This window comes from Nestor notabilis, unplaced genomic scaffold (assembly GCF_000696875.1).
Source record: "Nestor notabilis isolate BGI_N333 unplaced genomic scaffold, ASM69687v1 scaffold15899, whole genome shotgun sequence".
Classification (NCBI taxonomy): Eukaryota; Metazoa; Chordata; class Aves; order Psittaciformes; family Psittacidae; genus Nestor; species Nestor notabilis.
In genome coordinates, this window is record NW_009943413.1 from 23196 (window position 1) to 47971 (window position 24776).

The 24776-nt window shown below is 40.6% G+C and overlaps 1 protein-coding gene across 8 annotated transcripts in view; it reads right to left on the reverse strand.

Annotated features, from left to right (window-relative positions):
- Positions 1 to 24776, reverse strand: part of MBNL2 (muscleblind-like splicing regulator 2) — a 72684-nt gene that overhangs the window by 6440 nt on the left and 41468 nt on the right. Inside the window, exons 4-8 of one of the 8 annotated variants that reach the window (XM_010021920.1) lie at positions 24458 to 24721; positions 18252 to 18305; positions 17417 to 17567; positions 13935 to 13970; positions 12492 to 12586 (exon numbers count right to left, since the gene is read on the reverse strand). In XM_010021920.1, the coding sequence (XP_010020222.1) occupies positions 12492 to 12586; positions 13935 to 13970; positions 17417 to 17567; positions 18252 to 18305; positions 24458 to 24721 (600 nt within the window). The remainder of the gene's footprint in view (positions 1 to 12491; positions 12587 to 13934; positions 13971 to 17416; positions 17568 to 18251; positions 18306 to 24457; positions 24722 to 24776) is intronic. The other 7 variants (XM_010021925.1, XM_010021922.1, XM_010021926.1 and 4 more) reach the window with 7 other exon arrangements.

Below are 24776 nucleotides of genomic sequence, written 5' to 3' on the forward strand. Positions count from 1 at the left end.
ACTGTAGCTCAAATACATGACTTGTATTTGCAGTGGTATTATTATATCATTATACTTCACAACAACTTGATATAATGTATGACATCTTTACCATAATATATATACACATAAAAAACCTGGAAAATGAGACAATACAATGAATGTGCATTGTCCCATGTACAAAGGTCTACAGGTCAAGCATGGGAAAGCGTTTTTCTGTATGGCTAAGATCCACAGGTGTGGATACAGACATGCCAGAAAACATACCTTCCGCTGCTGTAGTAAGAGAGCTAATAAGAATACAATTTCTAGCATAAGCAGAATGGCCAGGCACTTACAGTTGAAATGCACAGATGTAATGACAGTACAGGGCATTTTGTCAAGGCTATCACAAACACAGGATACCCTCTCCATTGCCTTCTTGCTTGGTACCTGTTCAAAGTGCCAGAAAGCTGGCTACCTTTTAGATAAATCTAAAATCACTAAAATTGTGCCAGTGCTAGTTACTACACCTCACTGAAACCAGTAACACATAGAGTGAACCTGTATTTCTGCAAACTACTTCCTAACTGCCAAGAAGCATTTGCTTTTCCGAATTTTCAGCTCTTTAGAGGTGACATTTTCAGCTCCCAAATGCCAAGACTTTCTCTCTTTTCTATTAGAGCATGGCTCTTTCTTCCCAGCACCTCTGAATGACCACAGTGATCATTAAGGCCCCTGCTGTGCAACACAGAACATCCCTAAATTCAGCCAGGATTGCTCCTGAGGGTGATCAGTTCTGCAGTGTCGTCCATGGGAATGACAACCAAGAGAGATGATACTGCCAATCGTTTTGGCTTCCCACCGAACTACCGACCCATGGCACACAGCAGACAAATAGACATCAGCTTGGGATTTCCTCAGACCCAGCAAAGGTGGCTGCAACCAGTTATTGTCTAAAGACTTAAGAAAAATTGAGAATCTCTTTTAAATTAACATGGAAACTCCACTTTTGTGAACTCTTTTTCTGTCACTCACATTACTATGGGCACTGCTTTACTTGATACAGTTCACAAATTTAACCAGATTTAACCTAGAATCACAACTGTGTACTAAGAGTTTCACGAACACTCTCTGGCTTGAGGTTTTCTATTTTGAAGCTACAACTCATGAAACTTCTTTATTCTCCCCGTGTTGAATTCTGTTTTCAGTTTCAGATTTATAATACAATGATGAATATAGAAAATTCACCATTCTGCATGAATTCAGTGTACATGAACTCCTCTTCAACTAAAGACCTGTCACAGTGGATCAGCTGGAAAACATGACATGTTTCCCTTTTGGAAGTTTTGAAATAACTTCTCCGAATTACATTTTGCTCTATAAGCATTAATACATTTTAAGGGAACACTAAGACTGTATTTGACCCTCACATGGCGAAGCACTTATCCCTCCAAAATGAACTCATACGTATTACACATTTTAGGCTGCTCAGCCTTTCATTTCAAAAGCAGTATAGTCATAAGGGTTTCCTGAAGACAAGATTCATCTCAGATGACTTCAGATGTGTACACCTCAGCTAGTCACCCTATTTCACATCTTCCTAGCCTACCTCAGGCAACTTATTTTACATCAGACAGATTATCAACTCATGATGCTTTTTTCCCCTCCACCAGGTACACCAGTCTACAGCAAACAGTTCACACCGAGGTAGTTAACTTTTGGACACCTGCGTCGGGGCAGATGAACCTTTCCACAGTGACACTTTCTATTTTCATGTTTTTCACAGAGTAGCAGAGTGGTCAGATGTATCTAGGGTATACACTGAAAACGACAGATATTTTCAGACAGCCAGCGCATATCAGGCTGTCTCATAACTTCTCCCACTTTCTAAAAATAAAGCTAACACCAAGTATTTCTTCCCTTTGACATGAAACTCAAGACTATTTATATTTCCATGTGCCTTTGGGAAATGCCTCCAACTCTTTACTTTTCATTTTCTCTCAGAATGCTCTTTTGTGGGATGTGCCTTGTTCTTCCAAATAAATCAGTTCTTCAAAATAAATAATATTTTTTTTAATCGAAAGTGGAAAAAGATGAGTAAATATTCAGATGTTTACTGAGAGTAATCACTATCATATCAGTTATGCTTGGTCTTAATTTTTACATAGCCTTACAGATGAATTTTTTAACCTCCTGTTTCTCCATAGCCTCAGGAGCAGCACCTCCACACAGCACCAAGCTGAGCTTCCAATCTCCCACTGGCACTCCCCAAGGGATGGGATTTGCCCTGTCCTCAACTGGCCAACAGCTGAGCCAGCTCCAACCCACGCTTGCATTAAAAGCAGCCTGACTGCTCCCAGTGCTCAGAGTGGAAAGTTGCTTGGGTACACATGCCTCATCTCTCCCATCTTAGCTGTTGTCCTGCCCCCTCTCCTGTAACCCCCCACTGGAAGTTCCTTCCTGACCCACATTGCACTACATTGCAGGTCTTGTCACTGCCACAAGAGCCTCCTTTCCTTGTCTTTACTACATACATTTGCACATTTGTGCATCCATCTATGCTCAGGCCTGACTCCTCACTCATCTGCCCCTTTCCACTTTCAAAATTCATGGTCATCAATCTGCACTCCTGTAAAACTAGTGTCAATACTAGCATCTTTCTACAAGGTAATCTGCAAACACCGGAAAGAAAAAAACCTGAATAAACAGATCCCCAAACAAAACCTAAAAGTACTAATAGGGTTGGAGGGACCTGCTGAAAGCAATTTGTTACCCCTGCTGTCACTGCTGAACACTTCACCACTTTTCATAAACACACTGAGCTCCACCTTGTGTCACTGGTTTCTTTGCTACTCTTCCTCTCACTGGCCAGAAACCTCATTCTTCACTAACTGGACTTCTCCCCAATTCAGGCATGAAGGAGGATTTTTATCTTATTCCTGCTCCATTAATCCAATGTATCCCCAATATGTCTATATTCATCAACAAGGTAACCTCTGATTTTTATACATGGATGAGATGTCTAGGCCACAGATGATCTCCTTGGTTGCCTGCCCATACAGTGACTAATACAACGGCATCAGGTTTCTAAAGGCTGGAAGTTCTTTTTGCTTGGGTTTCTCGCAGCCCATCCCCTGACATGGTAATTCTGGTGCCCTGCTCCATGCTCTTTTCTTCCGTAAATCTGAGTGTGCCCAGTTCTGCCTGTCCCAGGTGTTGATATTATGCCTCTATGTCCATGCCGAAGTGGACACATCTGCTGGCACATTTTCACTTTACCAGGCCCAAGCTGTTGACCATTTAGGTGTCATAAAGATGACAAAGACCTTGTCTGAATCCAGCTCTTTATGATGATCTAAAGAAAAGATCAAGGCAACTATAGGATCTCAAAGGCTTAAGGGTTCAAGAACATCATTCTAATTTAATATTCACAAGATCCTGAAAGACAGTCCAAAGCCACTTGTGCTGCCAACTCCTTAGCATGCTTATGAGCTTCAGTAGGTATTTACTCAAGTAATAATGTATAACACTTAAGTTCAATTTAATAGGTATTTACTCACTCTGAAGAAATAGGACTAGTTGCATTAAAAATGAAAGCATGACTTTATTTATTCTTCTTTAAAGTGATAAATAATGCAGTACTAAAAATTGATCCTAATACACTCTAATATATTCTACCCATATCTATTTTTAACTAATCACACAGGCAGCAGACAGACTACACAGAAACAACAAAAATACTGCTGTAGTATTTTAGGAGCACCCGTACAGTGACTGTTTTGAACAGCCATTCAATTTTACCTTTCAGCAAGTCTGAGCTACTGCAATCATCTGTGTTTTTCATGTCCTACTTTTAGGTCATTTTCCTTCTCTTCTTGAATTTTAGAAACTGCCAGAATAGACTTATGCAGAGGAACTGAGAGCACAAAGGAGTGAAAGGCCAAGCCTGTATTACCTGTGAAAGTGTCCATATTCCCCTTGCAGGGGTACTACTCCTCCAAATCTGCATTTTCTTAGGTGTCCTCACCTAGCACTGTTTTTAATTTTAACACACCCTGCTTTATATTTTCCTCTTACACATCACGCATGCCCAAATGAAGCAAGATGAGGGTGCTACTACACATATGGCATTCCTTTTAGGCAACCCGAACTTCTCCTAAAACCTGGTGCTCCAGTTCCGACCCCCTTCCAAGCAAGAGATGGTCCACTGCAACAGCCAGAACTGAACTCAAACACAGAAAGGTACTAAATTTACGTTTATCAAGGTTACTCATCAGACACCACTGTGTCAGCTGTATAAAACTCACTATACTCATAGCTTCTCTGAAGAAATCTTAATACCCCTGACTTTTGACTACTTACTGCTTCCTTAATTTTCTTATCTGAATGCTCCCACAGAGAGACATATATACTACTGTGTGCCACTGCAGATAATACTGCACCAAAAATGAAGTCAGTCAAAGTTAACAAATCTCTGCCTCAGACCAAAAGTCACGACAGGTACAACAAACAAACAAACAAATAAATGGATGTTTCCACTGCGGTTACATGGGCAGCTTCCTGAACACTCAAAGCCAAAGACTGGCATTTCTGGTGGGCAATAAATCATACACTGAGATAAAAAATATGCTATTCCTTTAATTCAAGGGAAAATAGTTGGAGAAGCTACAGATGTCCAGATGCAATTATTTCAAAGAACAGAATCCCAGACAAGTACATCTGGAGCTCTGCACTGCACTGTGTTGTTAAAATTTTATGATGGAAAACCCCAGACTCACATGAGCTGTGTGTATATGCTAAGCACAATGAAGCCAACTCGGTTTTCCCCAAATGCCTACAAAGTGAGTTGACCTCAGAAAAAAATTCCTATGTTTAAATAATAAATATACGCCCCAAAAGACTTACTCAACTTGTCAAGGTATGGTTTGTTGAATAATTGAAAGCAAGAATACGGTAGGAAGGTATCAAACATAAATAAGATTTATTTTTTTTTTTATTTCAATGACATGAATGGTAAAACAGTCTGTAACAGGAAAGAGAAATGTGTCTTGATTTTTCTTATACAAAAGAAGTGTTTGCCTTTGCTTACTGCTCCTGTTATGCGATACTGCCATCTAGCAGGCTATCAAAGGAAGTCAGGTTTCAGTCTTTCTCTACAGGGACAGCAGTGTGTGAGGGGCGAATTTCCAAAAAAGCTACCCTAAACAGACTCCTTCCCATTTCTTCCCGCTGGCTTCTTGTATATGAGCATGTGATTTAAAACTCTGTATGCAAGCCTGCCAGAAGTCTTCCTCATCTACACAGAAACAACATGCTATCTTAAGAGACAAAAAAATGTTATTAAAAGTAAAATAAATATTTGGTTAAAGTTTGCATGTGAATTCCTTTACATTTTCCAGGGTAATCTTTTGGCTTTGCTTCTTTGCTGCCTTGCAGTTAAAGAAAACAAAGTTTTGCCATGTATTTTGTAACATCCGTTGTTTCAAGGCAATTCAAATGGTATTTTCTTGACACTGCTTAAGGTGTGTTGTGGGCTTTAAGATTATGGGCTTTAAGACTCATTTCTTCAGGCTGCAAACTGTTAATTCTGAAAGTTACAGCTAACTGACATGTAACTCAGTGTCTTCAGAAAAGACAATTTTATTGAGTGAGGCTTGTGATTCTTGGGTGTCTAAGTACGAAAGAGGCACGAAGCAGTTTAAGTTTGCCTTTCCTAGCGTGACAAGCTATTACTATGCAAAATACCTTCTCTTTAGAAATGACTCTTCATGATCAAGGATTGTTTAGGTTCATTTTTCTAGCCTGGTGCAGGTACAAGGTGAGATGCAGGCAAGAGTCCTGCATCCCAGATGTCAAGGCTTGCCGGTACCAATACGTGGAGCAGCATGGTACCATAGATGCACTGACTAGATGCCCAAAACTGTTCTGCCCAGGGCTAGCCCCCTGCAAGCATCCCTTCTAATAATGTGTCCTCCATTCCCCCCCTTTTTTTTTACTTTTTCATGTTAGATTCATGTTGTTAGAACAGAATTTTATATAGGAGCATTTAACTCGGGACTTCTTAGACCAAAACTTCCAGTCAAAAAAAAAAAGACAAAAATTGGTTAGATAGTTATTATTCACAGCAGAAGCGTTTTCCTACTTTTCCCCATTCCCTTAGAAATGGCAATCTAAGCTTGTCAAATCATTAACAAGAATTTCACACAGGCTCTTATTTGTAACTTCGTTGTATTCTGGCACTAAAGATGTACAAATAACATGTTTCCCCTTCCCACCATTCCTTCTCAAAAGTTTGCTTTTAACCAACAAAAAAGGGCCGTTACCTATCACCAGATTTTCCAATTCGTTTTCTCAGTATGTTGCTACTGTTCTCTCCGATTACAGCAGGTTTCCACAAGGAAGAGAGGGAACATAGAGTCAGAAAAAACCTTGTCAGCAGCGCGGAGGACAGCCCTTTACTCTGCCAGAAGGCTCCCCAGGGTTAGCTGGGTAGGCTGGAGAGGAAGCCCTTTCTGGGGATGCTATTTGCAAGAGGGAGCAACTGGCACTTCTACTTTATGCAGGAGGAGAAATCAGCTTGAGTAGGCGCCACATGACATTTCAGCCTAAGGAGAATCTGCCTCCTTTGGGAGTGGTGGCTGTCTCTGTGGGCACCTTGGCAAGGAGAGGTGCTCTGTTGCTGCATGTCTGGCTCCCCTCCCTCCTGAGGGAGCTGTCACACTCGGCATCTCGTATCCCCATTAAACATTTGGCAGGTTTGTATTTTATGCTCTGTTAACTACTTCTTGGATTCTGGGGCAAATATTTTAATTGTCCTTTTGTTTGTGGCACTCAAATGCAACGTAACTATTTTTATTTTCCCTTCATTGTATTTTTGCAGATTTTGACAAGAGTGAAGGCTACTGAATGATTTCATAATTAATATCTGCATAATTGCCACCTAATTTAGTTTGAATGCTGATGCATAATTTAAAACAGCTGTGCTAGATAATCACAACCCTTAGCATGAGAAAGCCTGTTGATCTTACATTTCTTTTCAGACACAGCCTATGAGTATTCAATTTTTCTACTGGATTTCCATTTTCATTACTGCCTTTTCATTTTTCCTTCTTGGTTAAAGATCATATAACCAGTAGAATAATGTTGTCAATAAATAACGTCTTCAAGCAACATTCTCTATAATGCCATTTTTATACTGTCAGTCTTTGGTCCATTTTCACTGCTACAGAAAATAAAGCCATGTACATCACTGAAGTGATGTGAGCAAGACTATTTAAAATAATATGGAATATGGTATTTCCCTGTAACCACCAAGAACTAAGGAAGCACCCGCTGTGCTTGAGGACAGATTAAGACACAGAAATCCTGGTGTCTTAATCCCCTGTCACATTCAAAGAGGTGATACAACCTAATCAGTAAGCCAGTGGAGCCTGGAGATGACTTCATGTGATCACCCACTGCAGGATCAGGTCATTTACTCTTTTAGTACCATCTAGGCTAAAGTTTATGACCTGTCATCCAGCTGCCAGTTTAGAAGCATGCAGATTTGTCTGTAAGTCCTGTACTGCATCTGTCAAACTTGTCAAAATGTCTTGGATAACCCAGACATCCAAGGTTATCTTAGGACAATCTTAAACATCAGTAGACACATGTTTAGGCAGCTGAACCAAGCCCTGTGTGACTTTTTGAGCCAGACTGTTCTCCAGACTTCATCTGACTGTGCTGATAACCTTCGCAGTCTACAAGAGGTACTTAAACTTCTAGCTTGCATGTAGACACCCATACTCAGACACCAACATTTAGGCGTCTTAATTTCAGGCAGGTGTTGGCATTATTCAAAATTGAAATTCAGCCCCAGAATTCAGAAGGGATGTTATGTTTCTATCCTATAATGCTAGGATAGAAAATCCTCTGCATTGATCCTCTGTTAAACCATCTTTGGAATGCAGGGTAGAGGAAGCCACAGCTCCCTGCATCTTCAATTAACATGCACATCATCAGCTCCAAGTGGGTTCCATATAATATTTCGACAAGTTTCTAGTCCTCTATTTACTTAAAAAGCAAATACTAAAACAAGAACCAAACTTCCAAAATAATTTTCCTTAAGATGTATGACTTTGTTACCATCCTGAAACAACAGCAGTGCACATTGTTAGCCTAAAAAAAACCCAAAAAATCAATAAATATTGCTCTGTTCCTCTACAACTATCTGAGAGGAGGTTGTAGTGAGATGGGTGTCAGTCTCTTTTTCCAAGTAACAAGCAATATGATGAGAGCAATTGAGGCATCAAGTTGTGCCAGGGAAAGTTTAGATTGGATATCAGGAAAAAAAATTTCACCTAAAGGGTTGTCAAGCACTGGAACAGGCTGTCCAGGGATGAGATGGAGTCACCATCCCTGAAGGTATTTAAAAGACGTGTAGATGTGGCACTTAGGCACATGGTTTAGTGGTGGACTTGGCAGCGTTATGTTAACAGTTGTACTCCATGATCTTAAGGGTCTTTTCCAACCTAAAGGATTCTATGATTCTACCCGTGAGTGAAGCTGAGCAGGTAACAGTTTCCTTGCTTGCTCAAGTACTGCTAGTCCACTAGCTGCAGGAATAATAATTAAAAGCTTTGTTAAAGATCTCTGAAGTATATATTGAGACACAATGACTCTATTAATATTTCAAATAAGATGTTTTACACGCCTCTGCCCACATGCGTGCACTAGAGGGAGCCAGGACCAAACTGTCCACATACGTGCTCTCATGCTGCTTCCACCATCATTTCACACCACTTGGAAGTTTGTTGGTTCCATCCTCTAAGAAAGTGCTGTCAGCATCCCCAAGCAACAGCTGAACGTACTTCATCTAACCCTGAAGTGAGGTTAAGCAGCTGTGGTGTCCAGCCCTATTCTGCTGGAAATGGCTGGAGCAGTCGTGAAGAGGGGAAGAGAAAAACTGGGAAGGACCTCTCGCCTCTGACTGGTCATGCTCCCACAGACTCGCCACGTACCTTTGGAAGACCACCTGCCTTTCACTGGAAATCTAAAGCTGAATTCCCTTCCTCCATCCCCTCTCATCACAGCCTGGCAGCTAGAGGAAGCGGGGACATCCCCTCACAAGATGCCAGCTCTTGTATCAACTGAGTCAGTCTTTAATCAGCATTTGTAAAACAGGGTTTGCTAAAGCACTTTCGCTCCATCCTGTTCACTGCACTAAGCCAAAGTCGTTCTGCTCCCCTCTGGCATATGCTGCAAGAAAATAACTTTGGTTTTAAAACCTAACTCCTGTAAGACAAGAAAAGCAAGAGACTTCAAATCTTCCACGTATTCTTAACTGGTGTCACCCTGCGTGAACGCACTGCGGTATAGCCTTTAACCCTACACAATCTTCTCATGCACAGTGAACACACAACACATACAGTTGCTGGGCAAGCATGACTGGCTGTGCGTGTGTGTCAATGCAGGCACATTCGGAGCTGTTACTCACGTTACTTTTAGAAAGAAAGGACACACGGAAAACATGAGACATCCTTCATCTTTTTTCAAGATACAAGCTGACAGCACACACTAAATAATTTACTGGACCCAACATGGGTTGTTAGGTTTTTTGGCCATCAGCCAAGATTCCATAACTTTTGGGATGCTGACTTTTCCTTCCACTGGTGCTTCAAGGGCACAGGGACCATCACACTCAACCCAAGGAAGTCCAGCAATCTTTCCCCAGGCCAGAGTACTAGGCCAAGTGATACTGAGCTAAATTATTAGGCCCTGCTACAACTTTATTTTCATGACTGGCACCATGAGAAGAAGCCGCGGGAGCTGAAATGGAATGGGCTGAAGGCTGCAGGTTGATTAAAAACACTGGGAAGAGGAAACCATATCCCACAAATACGCAAAGCAGTGTGGCACAGGCCCAGAAAGGGCATTTTATCTAGATGGGAATAATAAAGTCCTTTTCTGAAATACAAAAGAGAGTTTAAATCCATACAAAAGGACACAAAGGACGTTATGACCATGAATAAAGTCTTAAGTTAATTACCTGCTCCTTCTGTGTTTCTTGAGCTGAAGAAATACTGATAGGTAGGACCACAGAATTATGGGGATTTTTCTTACATTGTAGCTTTGCCTCCAACTCTTAGGAGGTTGTAAATAAATAGCAATCTTACGTATTTGCCCCTTACAAAGAAGAAGTGACTACTACTACTTTCACTACTTTCAAATAAATAGTTTTATAGTAGCTTTTAAAGATTTGCCATGACTAATACAAATACATGAGTGAGAAGAAAAAAACAGGGATGGCACACACTACAGAAGCCAACGAGAAAAGCTGCTGTGGTGGGACTTATCTCCTCCTCATGCAGTGGTGCAGAGCTTTGCTACATGGATACGCTCTTTCCACCGGCAAGAGGAACAGGCAGGACCCTCCAGGGCAATTCACCCTGCCCTAACATGGACTTCTGGAAAAGTAGATGAACTGGATGCCTAACTTTAAACAAGTGGAAACCCATCCCTGTGTTAAACCATCCTTTAATTTCAGCATGGAGCTATGTGCATACACACACATATATATGTGCAACTAAATAAATACAGACAGACACTTTTACAACTCCTGTTAAATTTAAAATGCTCTAATCCTCCAATGCAAACAAAATCTGTAGTGGGAAAGGAGAGGCTTTGCCTGCTATCCTGCTAGATGAGAAAGTGCACTGAAGCACACCTACACCTCCCCAGTGTCACTAGCTACTCATGTGAAAGTATTCCCATTAAATAAAGAAAACAGAGACTGCTTAGTGGTCCTTTTGTAGGTGTATGGGTATTTATTCTACTCCAGCCACAGCCAGCCCCTCTGGCACTCAGGAGTGCAGGTGATGGAGCTGTCCTGGCTTCATTCCTGCGCTGGGGAGGGTCCCCAGCTGACCCCCTCCCCTTTTCTCATAGTCCCTTGGCATCTTCAAGCCCCTTGGGGATCACAAAACTACACTGATACCACTAAACAATTTGCTGCTGCAGACACTGATGTGGGAAGGTCAGTGAAACACACACCATTTGCCTGCTGCTCTCCCCTCCTCGTCCCAAGTAGGTTTTCACTCAAACAAGCTAGCTCGCAGAAAAGAACGCACAAAATGACAACCCTCTTGATGAAAATGCTAGCAGCACAAACACCACAATGCTGGCAAACAGCCTTTTAAAAGAAAATAGAGAAAGGGGACTGGTTTGTGTTTCTTTAAGGAAGTAGGGTGTATTTCAGAGGTAGTATATTTTTCCGAATTACTACAAATAAACTCTTGTGGCAACTTCTATTTTCCTATGGGATGCCTACATAGTTTTGAGACCGACAGTAAAAAAACATAAATAATCTGCTGCTACAACGTTATTAAGCAAAACATTTTCTTTGATTTTTCTTGTGATTTCTTGGCAGGTGGAGGGGAATGAATCGAGGGGCGAGCATTTCTACTAGGTCTGCAACAGCTTGTTGGTCTGGGCAGGAGCAACACAAGGGAAGGAGAGGGGAACATAGCCCTTTGCTTTCTCTCAATGAGCAAATCTGCTTGCTTCCTCCTCAGTCTGACCTCTAAAAACCTGAGGGAAAAGAGTTCTCAGGTGGAAGTGCCTGAGCATGGTGGCAAAGCAACAGAAAAGCCAGAGCGACCCACTGCTGTGCAAACCCCTCTCTTAGCAGATGCTGGGCACATTGGGGTGGGAATCTCTACTGCCCCGATGGAGGAGTCAAAGCTACACACTCTGAGCTGCAAATAGATACCCTTCCCCAGGAATCAGGTCCTACAGGAGGGAGGGAGAAACCCTACCAAAATGAAGACTGCCATTAACATAACGAAACGCATACGAAAAGGAGATAGTATCATCTTTCCTAGCCTGTCTCTGCCAGTAACTCTAGGTGTTCTTCGTAAGGGCATCCTTCCTTAGGGAAATACAATTCCCAGGTTAAAGATACACTTTCAAACATAAAGCAGACATAGTCATAACTATCTTGAGTGCCAGCATTTACTGCTTCAATCACTGATTTACAGAAAACATTCAATTTTGTTTCTCTTTTTCTTTTTTCATCTGCCTTGTCCTGCTTGTGATTTTAGACAGCTTCCATGCTTGCAAGTTAGTCACTTCCATACACCACATGGAGAAGGCTACATTAAGACACCTGAACGTTATAAACCTGTGATGATCTTCCTTTTAAACTTAGGAGTTAATAACAGTCTTCTGAAAGTAGTCCAGTACTACGGTCATTCTAACTCCAGCTGGGTTAATTACACAATAATTAGGTACAAACATCGCAACACAAAACACAGCTACATCATTATTTGCAACAAATGTTAACTCTAAATAAGTGCAACCTGTCCCACAAACACTTGCTATAAACGACTTAAAAATAAAAAGTAAAATTTGATGGGGTAAACACAGAAAGAAAAAAAAATTCTCCGGGAGAATTTTTTTTGTTTAAAAACAAAAAATTAAATTAAAATAAAAATCTCAGCACTCATTTAGAGTTCGGGATCTTGTGAAAGAAAGCTTTAAAAGGAGCAAACCTGATTTGCTGTGGCTGTTGCGGCGAAGGGAACACTTGTTGCAGGAGTTGTTGCTGCAGAGACAGTGGCGGCCGTAGCGTTGTGCATCATGGGTACTTTCAGGAGGGGAACCATGGAAGCAATGAACAGGAGGGTGCAGCATTATGGTAAGAGAAGTGGTATTTTTGGCATGGTGAATATCAAGAGCGGCAAGCCATCGTCATGGGTTAAACCGGCAGATGGCATGCAATCACAGTGCAAAGCGAGAAAGCGTGGCGGAGAAATAAAAAAAAAGGGAAAATAGCTTATTACAAGTACAATTAAAGGAAGGCTGTCAACACAATCGGCGATTCCCAGAAAAAAAAAAGAGCAAGGACCACTGAAACAGCAGGTGTTATCTCTAAGAAGAAGATTACTTGCGCAAATGAGGTCTCTACCAAACTAGCCCGTTACCCGAGAATTGTTACAAGGGCAATTTGTTTTCTTCCAGTATCAGTATAAAGCACTCCATACTAAAAGTCTAAACAAACCCCACAGTGGTTTGCACTGTGAAGAAAACTGTTAAATATTTATCTTAATTTTTACGTACAATTAAAAAATGAATTCATGTGTCTTCGTTTTGAAGTAAGCCAGATACTCACTGTCTTCCTTTGGAATCCAATTTATGTGGTTTTTTTTCTACTACCACTGCATAACTGTTCATCTTTATCAGAGTTAAATTACCATCTGCTTTGAGGCAAAAACCGGGAGAAGGATAATAATAATTTTCCCGATTTAAACACTACTTTGTTTGATCTAAAAAAGCAAGGTCGGTTTGGTGAAAGTCACTACTTTTGCTCATTTTAAGAATGAATTTGTGGAAGAATTACTAACTTGATGTTTTAAAGGCTTGATATTTTAACTGCTTATCAGTCCCGCTGAAAAAAACACATCACTGGGATAGGGCTATAGTAGACTTCCATTTTGCATGCCCCAAATGTTAATTCCAAGCTGCAAATACATTTCAAGGAGTGAGATTCAGATCACAGGTTTCAACAGAACCTCTGTGGATCAAAGTAGGCATTTCTGGGAAACGCTGATAAAACTTTCTAACACACAGCAAAAAGGAGAAATAGGCACACCACTATGAAACTTTAAAACACTGATGAAATTTGCTGGCTTTTTCCAGTATTTTATGATTTTATAGTATTAGACAATATAAAATATAAATAAAACTTTGAAAACTGAAAAGCAGACTGGAATTCATGGTATTATGCTTTTGCAGTGTAGTTGTTATAGCAGGTGATATCACATCTAAACTGCAGCTTTCATCTACAAATCTAAACACTCTGCAAAGTCAACCAGAAAGACAAGCGAACCTTTAATTCTAGTCAGTGTCTAATCGTTGCCTAGGATTTTTTGGAACAAGTGAATATACATCATATACAGTATAAAAAGAGATCAATAAAGAAATTGGGAACCTACCAATACTGGTAGCGGGTGTCATGCACAAAACTGACCCTGTGTGTCATGCAATGATAGGTGAAAAAAGTGGATAAAGGGAAGAAACAGGTTAGCCGTTTAGAGTTAACATTCAAAGTGAGATTCAAGCATAACCACAGAGAAGTAAGTTAGTTAAATGAAACTGTAAGGTCATTCATAGTTTTGCTTTAACACAAAAAAGGTGATTATGTTCTTACCAAACTCCTAAGTATACTGTGTGACTTTTGGCATGTTTCTGTGTATATATACAAGATACTTCATAAATCTTTTCATTTAGTGCTTTTATCCTTTCACTTACTACTTTTGCAGCTACAGTTTGTTTATAGAAACATCTTTGGTTCAGTATCACATTATTTGGGAATTTCAGAACTGACTGCATAATTCAGAGGGCTCAATTGTTGCACAGATCAACCAACTATTTGATGTGCAGCAGAGAAAGGTGTTAAAATAGAATTATCTGATATTGTCCTGCAGAGGCTTTGCTGAGTTTGCATTTGATGTTAATGTACTCTCTTAACACAACACCGGAGGTGACGAGGTGCTCCTGACCAAAGAAAACACTACTTTGACAATTACCCAAACTGAACACCTCAAAGTGTGTAACTTTACAGCAAAAGGCTCCCAGCGCACCTCAGAGATGCTCTGGAAGGACTGCTGGCCTGCCATGCAGTTCAGGTTTGATGCCTAGTCTACCTTTAACCTTTCTGGGAAGACCAAATGATAATAATCAGTGTATTTTCAGTACAGTGCATATAGCAAGCTGGTGAAGGCAGGCAGGTAAGGAGACTAGTCCCAGGTATGTGCATATTTGATATGAAGTCAAATGTGCTTCCTGTATTCTGGTGAGAAGCTGGCACAGGCTGCCCAGAGAAGCTGTGGCTGCCCCATCCCTGGCAGTGTTCAAGGCCAGGTTGGACGGGGCTTTGAGCAACCTGGTCTAGTGGAAGGTGTCTCCTCCTGTGGCAGGTGGGCTGGAACTGGATGATCTTTAAGGTGCCTTCCAACCCAAACCATTCTATGATTCTACAATTCCTGCTTCATTACTACCGCAGACCCTTTCCGGACTATAGCAGTAGCAGTGCAACTATGAATGACCTTACCCAAGAACAGTCCCCAGAGAATACACAGCGTTCCTCCTCTAGAGGCTATAGAAATACTAACAAACAGCAATGGGAAGAGAGAAAAGATCTGTTGTTTTTAAGGTCATTCACCAAACAATAAGGAGAAGGTGACAAAGCAATCAAACTGATGTAAAACAAACAAAGTGCAGAACTCTGGAGGTAAGCCATGCTATGTCAAGCCCCACACTTTTTATTAGGGGAGCAAGTGGTTAAGAAAGCAGAGAAGTTATATAAAACAATTAAGTTTTATATATATTCCAGCAGCAAAACTTTTTTAAAATTTAACAACACACACACACACAAGGAACACATTTGAAAATTGTACCAGTTCAGAAAATATCACATAATCATTTAAAATCCAACAGATAATGTCATGCATTGCTCCACAGACCTGGGTGGCATGACAGCCCTTACACTCACCAAATCCAGCCTGCCCAGGAAATGTGGGACTATCAGATGTAGCGTCTTTATGAAAAGCTCATGACACCCGCTCTTACAGAGGGGGTTCCCCTTTCCTGACCTCCTCCCATACCCCACTCCTCTCTCTAACATCCTTTCTAGATGCTAATGGTGTTGCAAAGAGCCAGGAGGTTCAGCCCTTCGAGAAAGGTTTTCTACTCTGGGCTTGGGCTCCATCTGCTATGTTATCTCTCTGTTTCTTCTTTCTTCATGCACTTGTGTTGGGGCTTGCCAACAACACAGCCCTTAAGGTTTTGTTCCAAGATCCACCCTTCCTACCATCAGAAATTTGTAAGATAAAACTGTAATTACAACCACTGATTGGTTGGAAAGAGTAATGGACAATAAAAAGCACAAAGAATGAGCTACTTAAGGAAGCATGAGCACTCCAAAAGTCTGGAAAATATCCAAATGCTATTTCACTTAAAAAGGTTTACTGTATTTTCCATAGTTAATTTTAAAACCTTGGTAACTGCAAATAATAGCGATAAGCTCTGAAAGGGAGTGAGTGCTTAAGAGAAGGAATAATGCATATCATACTGCAAATTCTCAGGGTAACAAAGTAAAATAAATTCATGGAAATCTCTGTATGTTTGTAAGCACAGGGCAGTCGTCCATTCATGTCCAAATAGGCAGTCTCACAATTTATTTCTTTTTTTCAAACACTCCCATAAATGTCAGCATGTTTTCTGCCTCAGATATTCTGGTGCACCGAAGTGCTAAAAATATGGCATGCTATAACTTACTATTATAAATACAGGGGCAGGCTCCAAGGTTGTTACTCAGGCCTTACAGAAAAATTCCATGAAGTTAAAGCCATCTGTGTTTGTTTTTATCTTTAAAAACATATGGGAATGCTGATAGATTGGGAATCATCATGTGTTGCATTTCATTCCTTGTTTAACCGACATTATTTCTATAAACTAAAATAACAACGCTGAAATGTCAAGCGCATTTGTAAACACATAGTTTTAAATGATGCTGGAAGTTCACACTCGATAACATTCTGATACTAAAATATGTAATTTGTTAATTACAAATGAAAGCACAGAAGTTTGGAGTGGAGCTGACTGTCAGAATTTAGAGCGTTATGTCGCTATTGTTTACATGAGCACCTAGCACATTCTTTCTCTCACCGTGTTAAAGAGAAGCCCTGCCACCAGCCACCGTGCAGTTCAAGCCAGCTCTGAACGCTCTGATTTTTACATAGTTCTGAAATGCAAATTATGTCCACTCCTCTTCAGATCACCCCTATGAAGAATTATAACCCCAGCTATTAGCTGCAAATGCTAGGAAAAGTGCTGGTGGCACTCCAAAATGAAACCCATGAAAATGCAACTGATGCCTCAAAGCCCTTCAGTGCAGCTGTGGGGAGCAACGTGTTTTGTCAGTGCTTCCACACAGTACAGACTGGAAGGTTATGGCTGGTGCTCCCCTTCTTGCAGCTGGGGTAACCCCCACAGCTGGAGAACAATGCCTGATGGAGCAGGAGGATGCACCTCGGCCACGGCACATTTCCCATGGCATCCCTGAAGCATGATGCTTTTCCCAGCATTTTTGTTAGTGGAACTTGGCCCTCTCGTCTTCTAGGAGAGCACTCGCAGGTAGAAGTCAGAATACAGCCAATTTCAGGTAGGAAAAAAGAGGCAAACTCTGGACAATGATGAACAAGGCTATGAATGTGAAAAGTAGCCTAACGTCGTGTTGAAACTGCTGCTTGAATTCTCATACTTTGCAGGAGGAATTAAATCAACGTGTAAATACCTGTGCAGACTTCACCTCAAGTAGGGCAGGGAGCATAACAAAACCTTGTGTTAAGTGCAAATGCCTGGCACGGAGGCTACCTAAGGAACGCAAAGTTGGTTCAATGTGGGTACAACATACCTGTCGGGATAAATGCATGTTGCTGCAACTGAGCATTGGCAAGAGCCTGTTGATAGTGCAAGACACTGGGATTGAAAACGGCACTGGCACCATTGCTTTTTTCAAGTGCTTGTCTCTTTGGTAAAGGGTGAAGAACACCAGGAGGAAAGGCCTGTAAATAAGGAGGTTAGTTAAAATGGCATCGTTTTTAAGCTGGTGTCCGTAACACGTACATAAATACAAAAAATTATTGTTTTTTAAAGCAGCTAAGGATGCCTTGCCATGCATATTAACTCAAAGCACAGCAATGTAAAATGAGTGAAATTTTGTTATTGATAGCAAAAGCATGGTACTATTAACCTAAAACTGTAGCAGCACAACTACTGAAAAGAAAGGCCTTTAAAGCAACGAAAATGGCATTGCCTTTAAATAGGTTTTCAAATATTATAGGGAGAAAAAACCACTTGTGTTTCATTGCCAAGTATTTTTGCTTTTTTAGATTTAAATATCGTTTCCTATTATTATACAGATTAATGGATTACGTTAAGCGTTTTCAATTACAGAAGCAGTTTTATCTCAATTTGACTTTTCATGACAGGATATTTAAAAAAATGAAACCGTGTTAGGAACCAAACTAAATCGTCTGCGTTTATTACATATGAGAATGAGATGGATAAATAGAGCTTCTGGTAAATTAACAAGTACGTGAAATCATTTCCAGTTGATGTTCAAAAAGTAAAGCGATACGAATTTCATTAGTTGCTTCTCTGAAAAAAAAATAATAATAAAATCATATAAAAAAAAATAAAATTAAACAAAAGCTACATGCAAAGCAAAAGGTGAAAGGTCAAAGTACCAGGTCTACAGTTGCTTCGAGAGGTCGCTTCATTGCTTTGGCAGTCGACTGAGTCTTTTAATAACAGGCAGCGAGCACATGATGGCAGTGGGCCAATGGGATTCAAGCGAATTAACATACAGGTAAACAGCAAGCAGAGGTGCATCATGGGAACGGCATTGCATTTGTGGATAGGTGAGAAGGAAAAAAATATTCTGAATGCAATATACAACATACAAAACACTAGGCATGCACAACAACAAAAATGTCTTCTAAAGAAATGAATATTACGTTTCGAATTAGTACCGAAGCAAAAATGCATCTACTATACCTTAGTTAAAAGCATATAAGAGAGTAAAATATAGATGTTTGAAATTCAGGAAAGTTGAGTAAAACAGCAGCTTGCAGACACTATTAAGCATCGTATAAACACTTCACAGAGAGGCAGAAAGTTTTAAGAATACGCTTATAAGAATTCCTGATAAGTTAGTTCAGTCACATTTTAAAGCGGAAAAAATCAATTTGAAAGGCTACGTTTTCAAATACAAAGCACTAGTGGGAGTTGTAATGCATTACAAAGGCTATTAATATCAGTGCTTGCAAGGTGAGGGTCTTCTAATTAGAAGAAGTGCAATCATTCAATAGCTTTGGGCTTCAAAATGAGAGAGGTTCTCCATTTCCAATACAAAGCAGAAAAAATAATAGGTCTAGTTACACTAACTTATCATTAATTCCTTTTTTTTCCCCTACAGCTGGATCATTTTTGTAGGTATTTTTCTCTTCCGTGGAACTTACCACATTACATTGAGAGGGAAAAAAAGTCTTTCAGGATTTAAAACGTATTTTTCTAAATTTTGCTACAACCTTCAGGAGCAGGGAGTAAAAATACTGCTTTCAGTTCTTAAGCGAACGTTAACGTATGAGTTATGACACTAGTCCAGCATTATTACTTTTTTTTAAATAAAGTACTTAGACATAACACATAAGCATATACATTTATGTATACTTCCATAATAAGATCAAACTTATGGCTGATAGGATGGCATTCTGTAAATAATCTTCTCATATGAAATATTACTTTCAAGTTTTATAGTGTAAATAATTCTTACAAACCTTTAGAAAGGAAGGATTTACTTAGAAATCAGAATTTTTACTTTCGCTCTTTAAACATAGGCTGATATTTAGCTCTTTTTAGGATACACAGATTATGTCTACCTTGACATTGGTATGTGGAAATAGGGAGCAGAAGTGAAAAATCCCAGAAGAGAGGATAAGACACAAAATGCTTACAAACAGCTCATTGTCACAACATTAGGTAGTACTAACTGGGTATTTATTTTGCTGTATAACCCTCACCTTATCTATTCCTTTTTCCTGTCTCTGTAGCACCTATGTTCCATGAGGCTTCCCAATGCCCTCCCCATCTCTCTTTCAGCACATTTCTGGGTTACTCAACCTGGTCTTCAGGATCTGCTCATCTGCCTGGGTGTTATACTGTTTTATAATAACAAACACCTGGTGCAAAGGGGATCTGGAGAGCCTCCTTGTGCCTATTCAGGGTGCTGTGCAGCCAACATGTGGGTACCCACCATGGAGGACATCACTCCATCCGCACACAGCATAGACTCAGATGCACTCTGCATCCACCACAGATGGAAATCTACACGGAGGTGAACAATTACAACTGAATTCAGCATTGTACGATGATCAAGTCCACAAATGAAACATTAATAAGAGTGTTTCAGTTAATTACCTTTATTATCCAAATGCAGATCTCATCTGATCTCACTTGTTCACTTATTATCTCTGCTTCTCTCCTTATGATTGCCTTTTTCCACTTCTTCTCCATGCTCTTCTTAACCTCACCTGTTTCAAAGCTTGTTGCTGGCTTTCCCCTCAGCAAGTTCAGTCTCAGTTTTACCAAACCAAAGCCTTTAACTTGATATGTTTCTAAACCTACTTGTCAACCATGTTTCCATGCAGTCTCCCACTTCTATCAGGCTTTCGGACCAACTGCCCATTTTTCTCCCCCATCTTCTATTTTTTTTTTCCCATTTTGTCCTGATAGTAAAACCTCCTTTATCTCTTTCTGTTCCATCAGGTTATCTCCTTCTCAACATTTGATTTCCTGCAACCAAAAAGTCAATAGCTACAGACTGAGAGGTAAAGGCTACAGAAAGGAAATTAAGATAGTAATACAAATGTTCAAACATACTGTGTCATCGTATTTGTCTGCCATTTGTGACATTGGTACACTATAGCATCTCTTGGAATACGAGCAAGATCCACACAGCAGAGGCCTGCAGGGATGTGCAAGGAGCTCCTGACTAAAATCAAACACAAGAAGGGAAGCACAGAAGAGGTGGAAGCAGGGATGGTTGGCCCAGGAGGAGTAGGGACACAGCCTGAGTGTGCAGGGATGGGTTAGGAGAGCCAATGACCATGTGAAGTTAAACCTATCAAGGGATGTGAAGGACATCAAGAAGGGCTTCTCCAAGCAACAAAAGGAAGACTAGAGAAAATGTCTGCCCACTGCTGAATGGGGTCAGTGACCTGTTGACATAAGACATGAAGAAGGCTAAGGTACTGAACATCATCTCCACCTCTTTACTGGTAAGACTGGCCTTCAGGCCAGTGGGAAAGTCTGAAGTGAAAAAGATTTACCCTTGGAGGGTAGGAAACATTTAAACAAAATGGATGTACACAAACCCACAACCTGACAGGATGCACTGACGTTTGCTGAGGGAGCTGGCCAATGTCACTGTAAAGCCACTCTTAACTATCTTCGAAAGGTCCCTATGACTGGGGCAGGGGGTCCTAAACATTTCAAGAAAGTAAATTACACTCCCACCTTCAAAAAGAGCAGGAAGGAAGGTCTGAGGAATGATAAGTTGGCCGACCTCATCTCAGTCCCTGGGAAAGCAATTCATCAAATCCTCCTGAAAAAAATCTCCAAACACATGAAAGCCAAGGTGGTGATGGAAAGTAGTCAGCATAGATTTATCATGGAGAAGTTGTGTTTAAGCAACCTTACAGTCTTCTACGATGAGACTGGCTTGGGAAGAGCAATGGATGTCGTTTCTCTTGACTTCAGAAAGGTTTTTAACAGCCTCCCATTTCACCCTCATAGATAAACTGATTTAGTACAGCTAAATGGGAAACAGTGAGGTGGACTGAAAATTGGTTCAACTGCCAGGCTCGAAGGGTTGTGATCAACAACACAAAGCCCAGCTGGAGGCCAGTCACTAGTGGTATAAAACTTGGAGAGGTGCTTGATACACAAGATAGATGTGCTGCCACTCAAAGGGACCTGGAAAGGTTCGAGAAACAGGCACAGAGAAACCTCACTAAGTTCAACAAAGGAAAATACCAAGCCCTGCACCAGGGAAGGAACAACCCCAGGCACCAGTACATCCTGGGGGCCACCAAGTCTCAACAGAAAAAGCCTTCAAGATCCTGGTGGACACCAGGAATTGAACACAAGCCAGCAATGCACGCTCATAGCAAAGGCAGCTAACAACATCCTGGGCTGCATTAGAAAGAGCATCACCAGCAGGTCGAGGGAAGTTAACCTTCCCCTCTACTCATCATTGGTGAGGCCACATATGGAATGTAATGTCCAGGTTTGGGCACCCCAGTATAAGACAGACACGGACATACTAGAAAACAGGCCCATAAAGGGCCGCAAAGATGATTAAGGATCTGGAGCACCTCTCCTATGAGGAAAGGCTGGGAGAACGGTGACGATTCAGCCTGGAGAAGAAAAGATGAAGGGGGATCTCATCAGTGTGTATAACTACCTGATAGGGGAGTAAACATGGAGACAGACTCCTCTCAGCAGTGTCCAGTGAAAGGGCAAGAGGCAATGGGAACAAATGCAAATACAAGAAATTCCACATAAATGTAAGATTTTTATTATTTTTATTTACTGTAAGAATGATTTTACCATGGAGCAGGTTGTCAAGAGCAGTTGTGGAGCCTCCAACCTTGGAGACTTTCTAAAGCCAATTAGGCACATCCTGGTCACCTAAGTTAGCTGAGTAAGAATTCCTAAGCTTCAGTGTACAGAAATACAGACAGGGACTTTTTTCAAGGTCCCAGACTGCAGAATTCATTGACCTTCAGTGGTCTTATGAGCTTTGCCTACAGTGCTCTAACCTTATCTGCAGTGCTCACCTATACGAGCACCCTCTGGACCAGAGCCATGCAGCCAGCTCCCCCAGGAATGAAAACCTCTCAGCCACAATTTCAACCTGGGAACATGCTGCAAGTGAACCCTACAATTAAGCAATTGCATTTCTGCCTTTTCCTCTTTACATCCAATGGAGTATCCTTGGTCATTCTTCAGTGTCTTTGCAGGCATGTGTCTTTTCTACCACTTTTCCCTTGTTACTGCTACTCCAGTGATTTTTCCTTCACTCTATCTGATGGTTTCAAATCTATATTAAACACAAATAATTGGATTGTAAAGAATCTTTTCTGTTTGGTAGTCTAAATACGCCATTAAAATATTTTGTACAGATTTCTCTGGAAAAAAGTTACCTTGAATTACAGATCCCTGCCTTCTCCTGTGACACTAGAATCCTAACATTCAAATCCTGTATGTTCCAAAGACGCTTCATCTTGCTTTGAGCTAATACAACTCCAATTACAGCTTATTCAAAATCACAGGATATATATCCAACCACTACTGAAGTGCAAAACCATGAATCCCCTCATCTCTCTCCTTTCTTCCTTAGTATACTGCCTAGAAATATCACGTTCTCTAAATGGACAAAAAAATCTTGCATAATAGAAGTTAATTGGAATAAAAAACCAATTTCCTTTGCTTTAATTTCCAGATTGTATGCAATTTCTGCAAACACAGGAAAGTTTAACTAAAAATCACCTGATTCGAAACAGAGCTTGGGGATACTATAAGAGAAAGAATACTAAAACTTAAGAAATGTTCTTCTGTTTGGTGGTTTACTTTCTTGCATAACTTACCCTTTGTCCCTCAAAAGTCTGCCCTTTGCTAATTTGCTACATACAATAGCTTGGGGTAGTTATATACTGTACTGTATTGTGTTCCTGGTAGGCTTTTTACCCAGAGAATAACTGTATTGTCTGTAACTGTTGTATGCACTGCCCACAAGTCCACAAACCACATCTGCTTAATTATTCGTCCACTGCCAGCAATGAGGACAATGATTCTATGATTTGCTGCCAGCAAAATTTTGTCTCCCAAGTCTCTCCTGCATGCTCAATTTATTTAACTTTATCAATACAATCTTTAAATTTATCAGTTTTCCTGGCAGCAACTGTAAGAGAGGTCCAATACTGGTAAACAGGCTGACTCGTCCGAACAGTTTCAAGTGAGAGCTTAAAATATCTGAAAATAGAAAGCCCTCAATCTCTTTTCTTCTGACTGTAGTTACTCTGTTTTTAATTAATGTTTCCCATTTTAGTTTACAACTTTAAATCCTCGTGACTCAAATAACTTGCCCGTGATAGTGGGAGAGGCAAGAAAAGTCTCTAAGCATAAAATTCATCTAACCAAAGTTGAAAAAGATACAGGCAACAATTTTTAGTCAGCGGGAAGAGATGTGTATCTACAGAGGGCACTTCTTTCTCATCCTCAGACAGGCACTAATGGTACACCAGATGAATGTGCTATTTTTATTCCACTACCTGCAAAATGAGACCAAGGTGGCTAGGGTAGGCTCAGACATCTGACTCTATGACATCTAAGGTGGGGTGAATTGAATTTTAATACAGGTTTCTTCTCTATTACCTATCTCTGAGGCAAAAGCTCTCTCTTTGCTTTTTTTCCTTTTCTTCCAAATTTCCACATGTGTATCTGCCATCAAAGAGCTAAAACCAGCATATGTTGCCCTGTTTTCCAGGGGACATCGAAGCTTAACGGTTTTGTTTCTGTTTGGAAATACTAAGGATAAATTTAACATACAATCAAGGCAGAGAACAGAAGTGGTATAGAGTGTCATTTGCTTCACTGTCTTAGATAGAAATACAGCATCAAAATAAGGGCATAAAGAAAAAAGTGCTTCTTCCCATCAAGCAATAGTAATAATTTTATAAAATATTAACTTTCACCAAAAAAAAAAAAAAAAAAAGAAAGAAGAGGCAAACCAGAAAAGAAAGTATAAGCAAACAGCATTAAATTGAAGCAAAATAGGCATCAAAGAGCATCTGTCAAAGAAAAGGCAGCCATATATGCCAGCACTTACCATCACAGTCGCAGCTGCCGCAGCTGCCTGGGCTGCCACTGCAGCCTGGTTGGCTTGGTGTTGCGCCGCTTTGATTTTGGCCTGCAAATGTGCAGGAGGGTGAAAATACTTGCATTTCTCCCTCATGCAACGACCTTTTATGTAATCCATACACACGGTTACGGTGTTGTCGTTTGTGTCAATCATTGTGCTGTCTGCCGGATGCGCAAAGCGGCAATCAGTCTCTCCACGCGCACAGTTTCCCCGCTGGAACTCCCTGCACACCTACGTGCAAAACAACACGCGTTGCAGGGGAAGAGCTCGGTGCAATGGGGAAGAG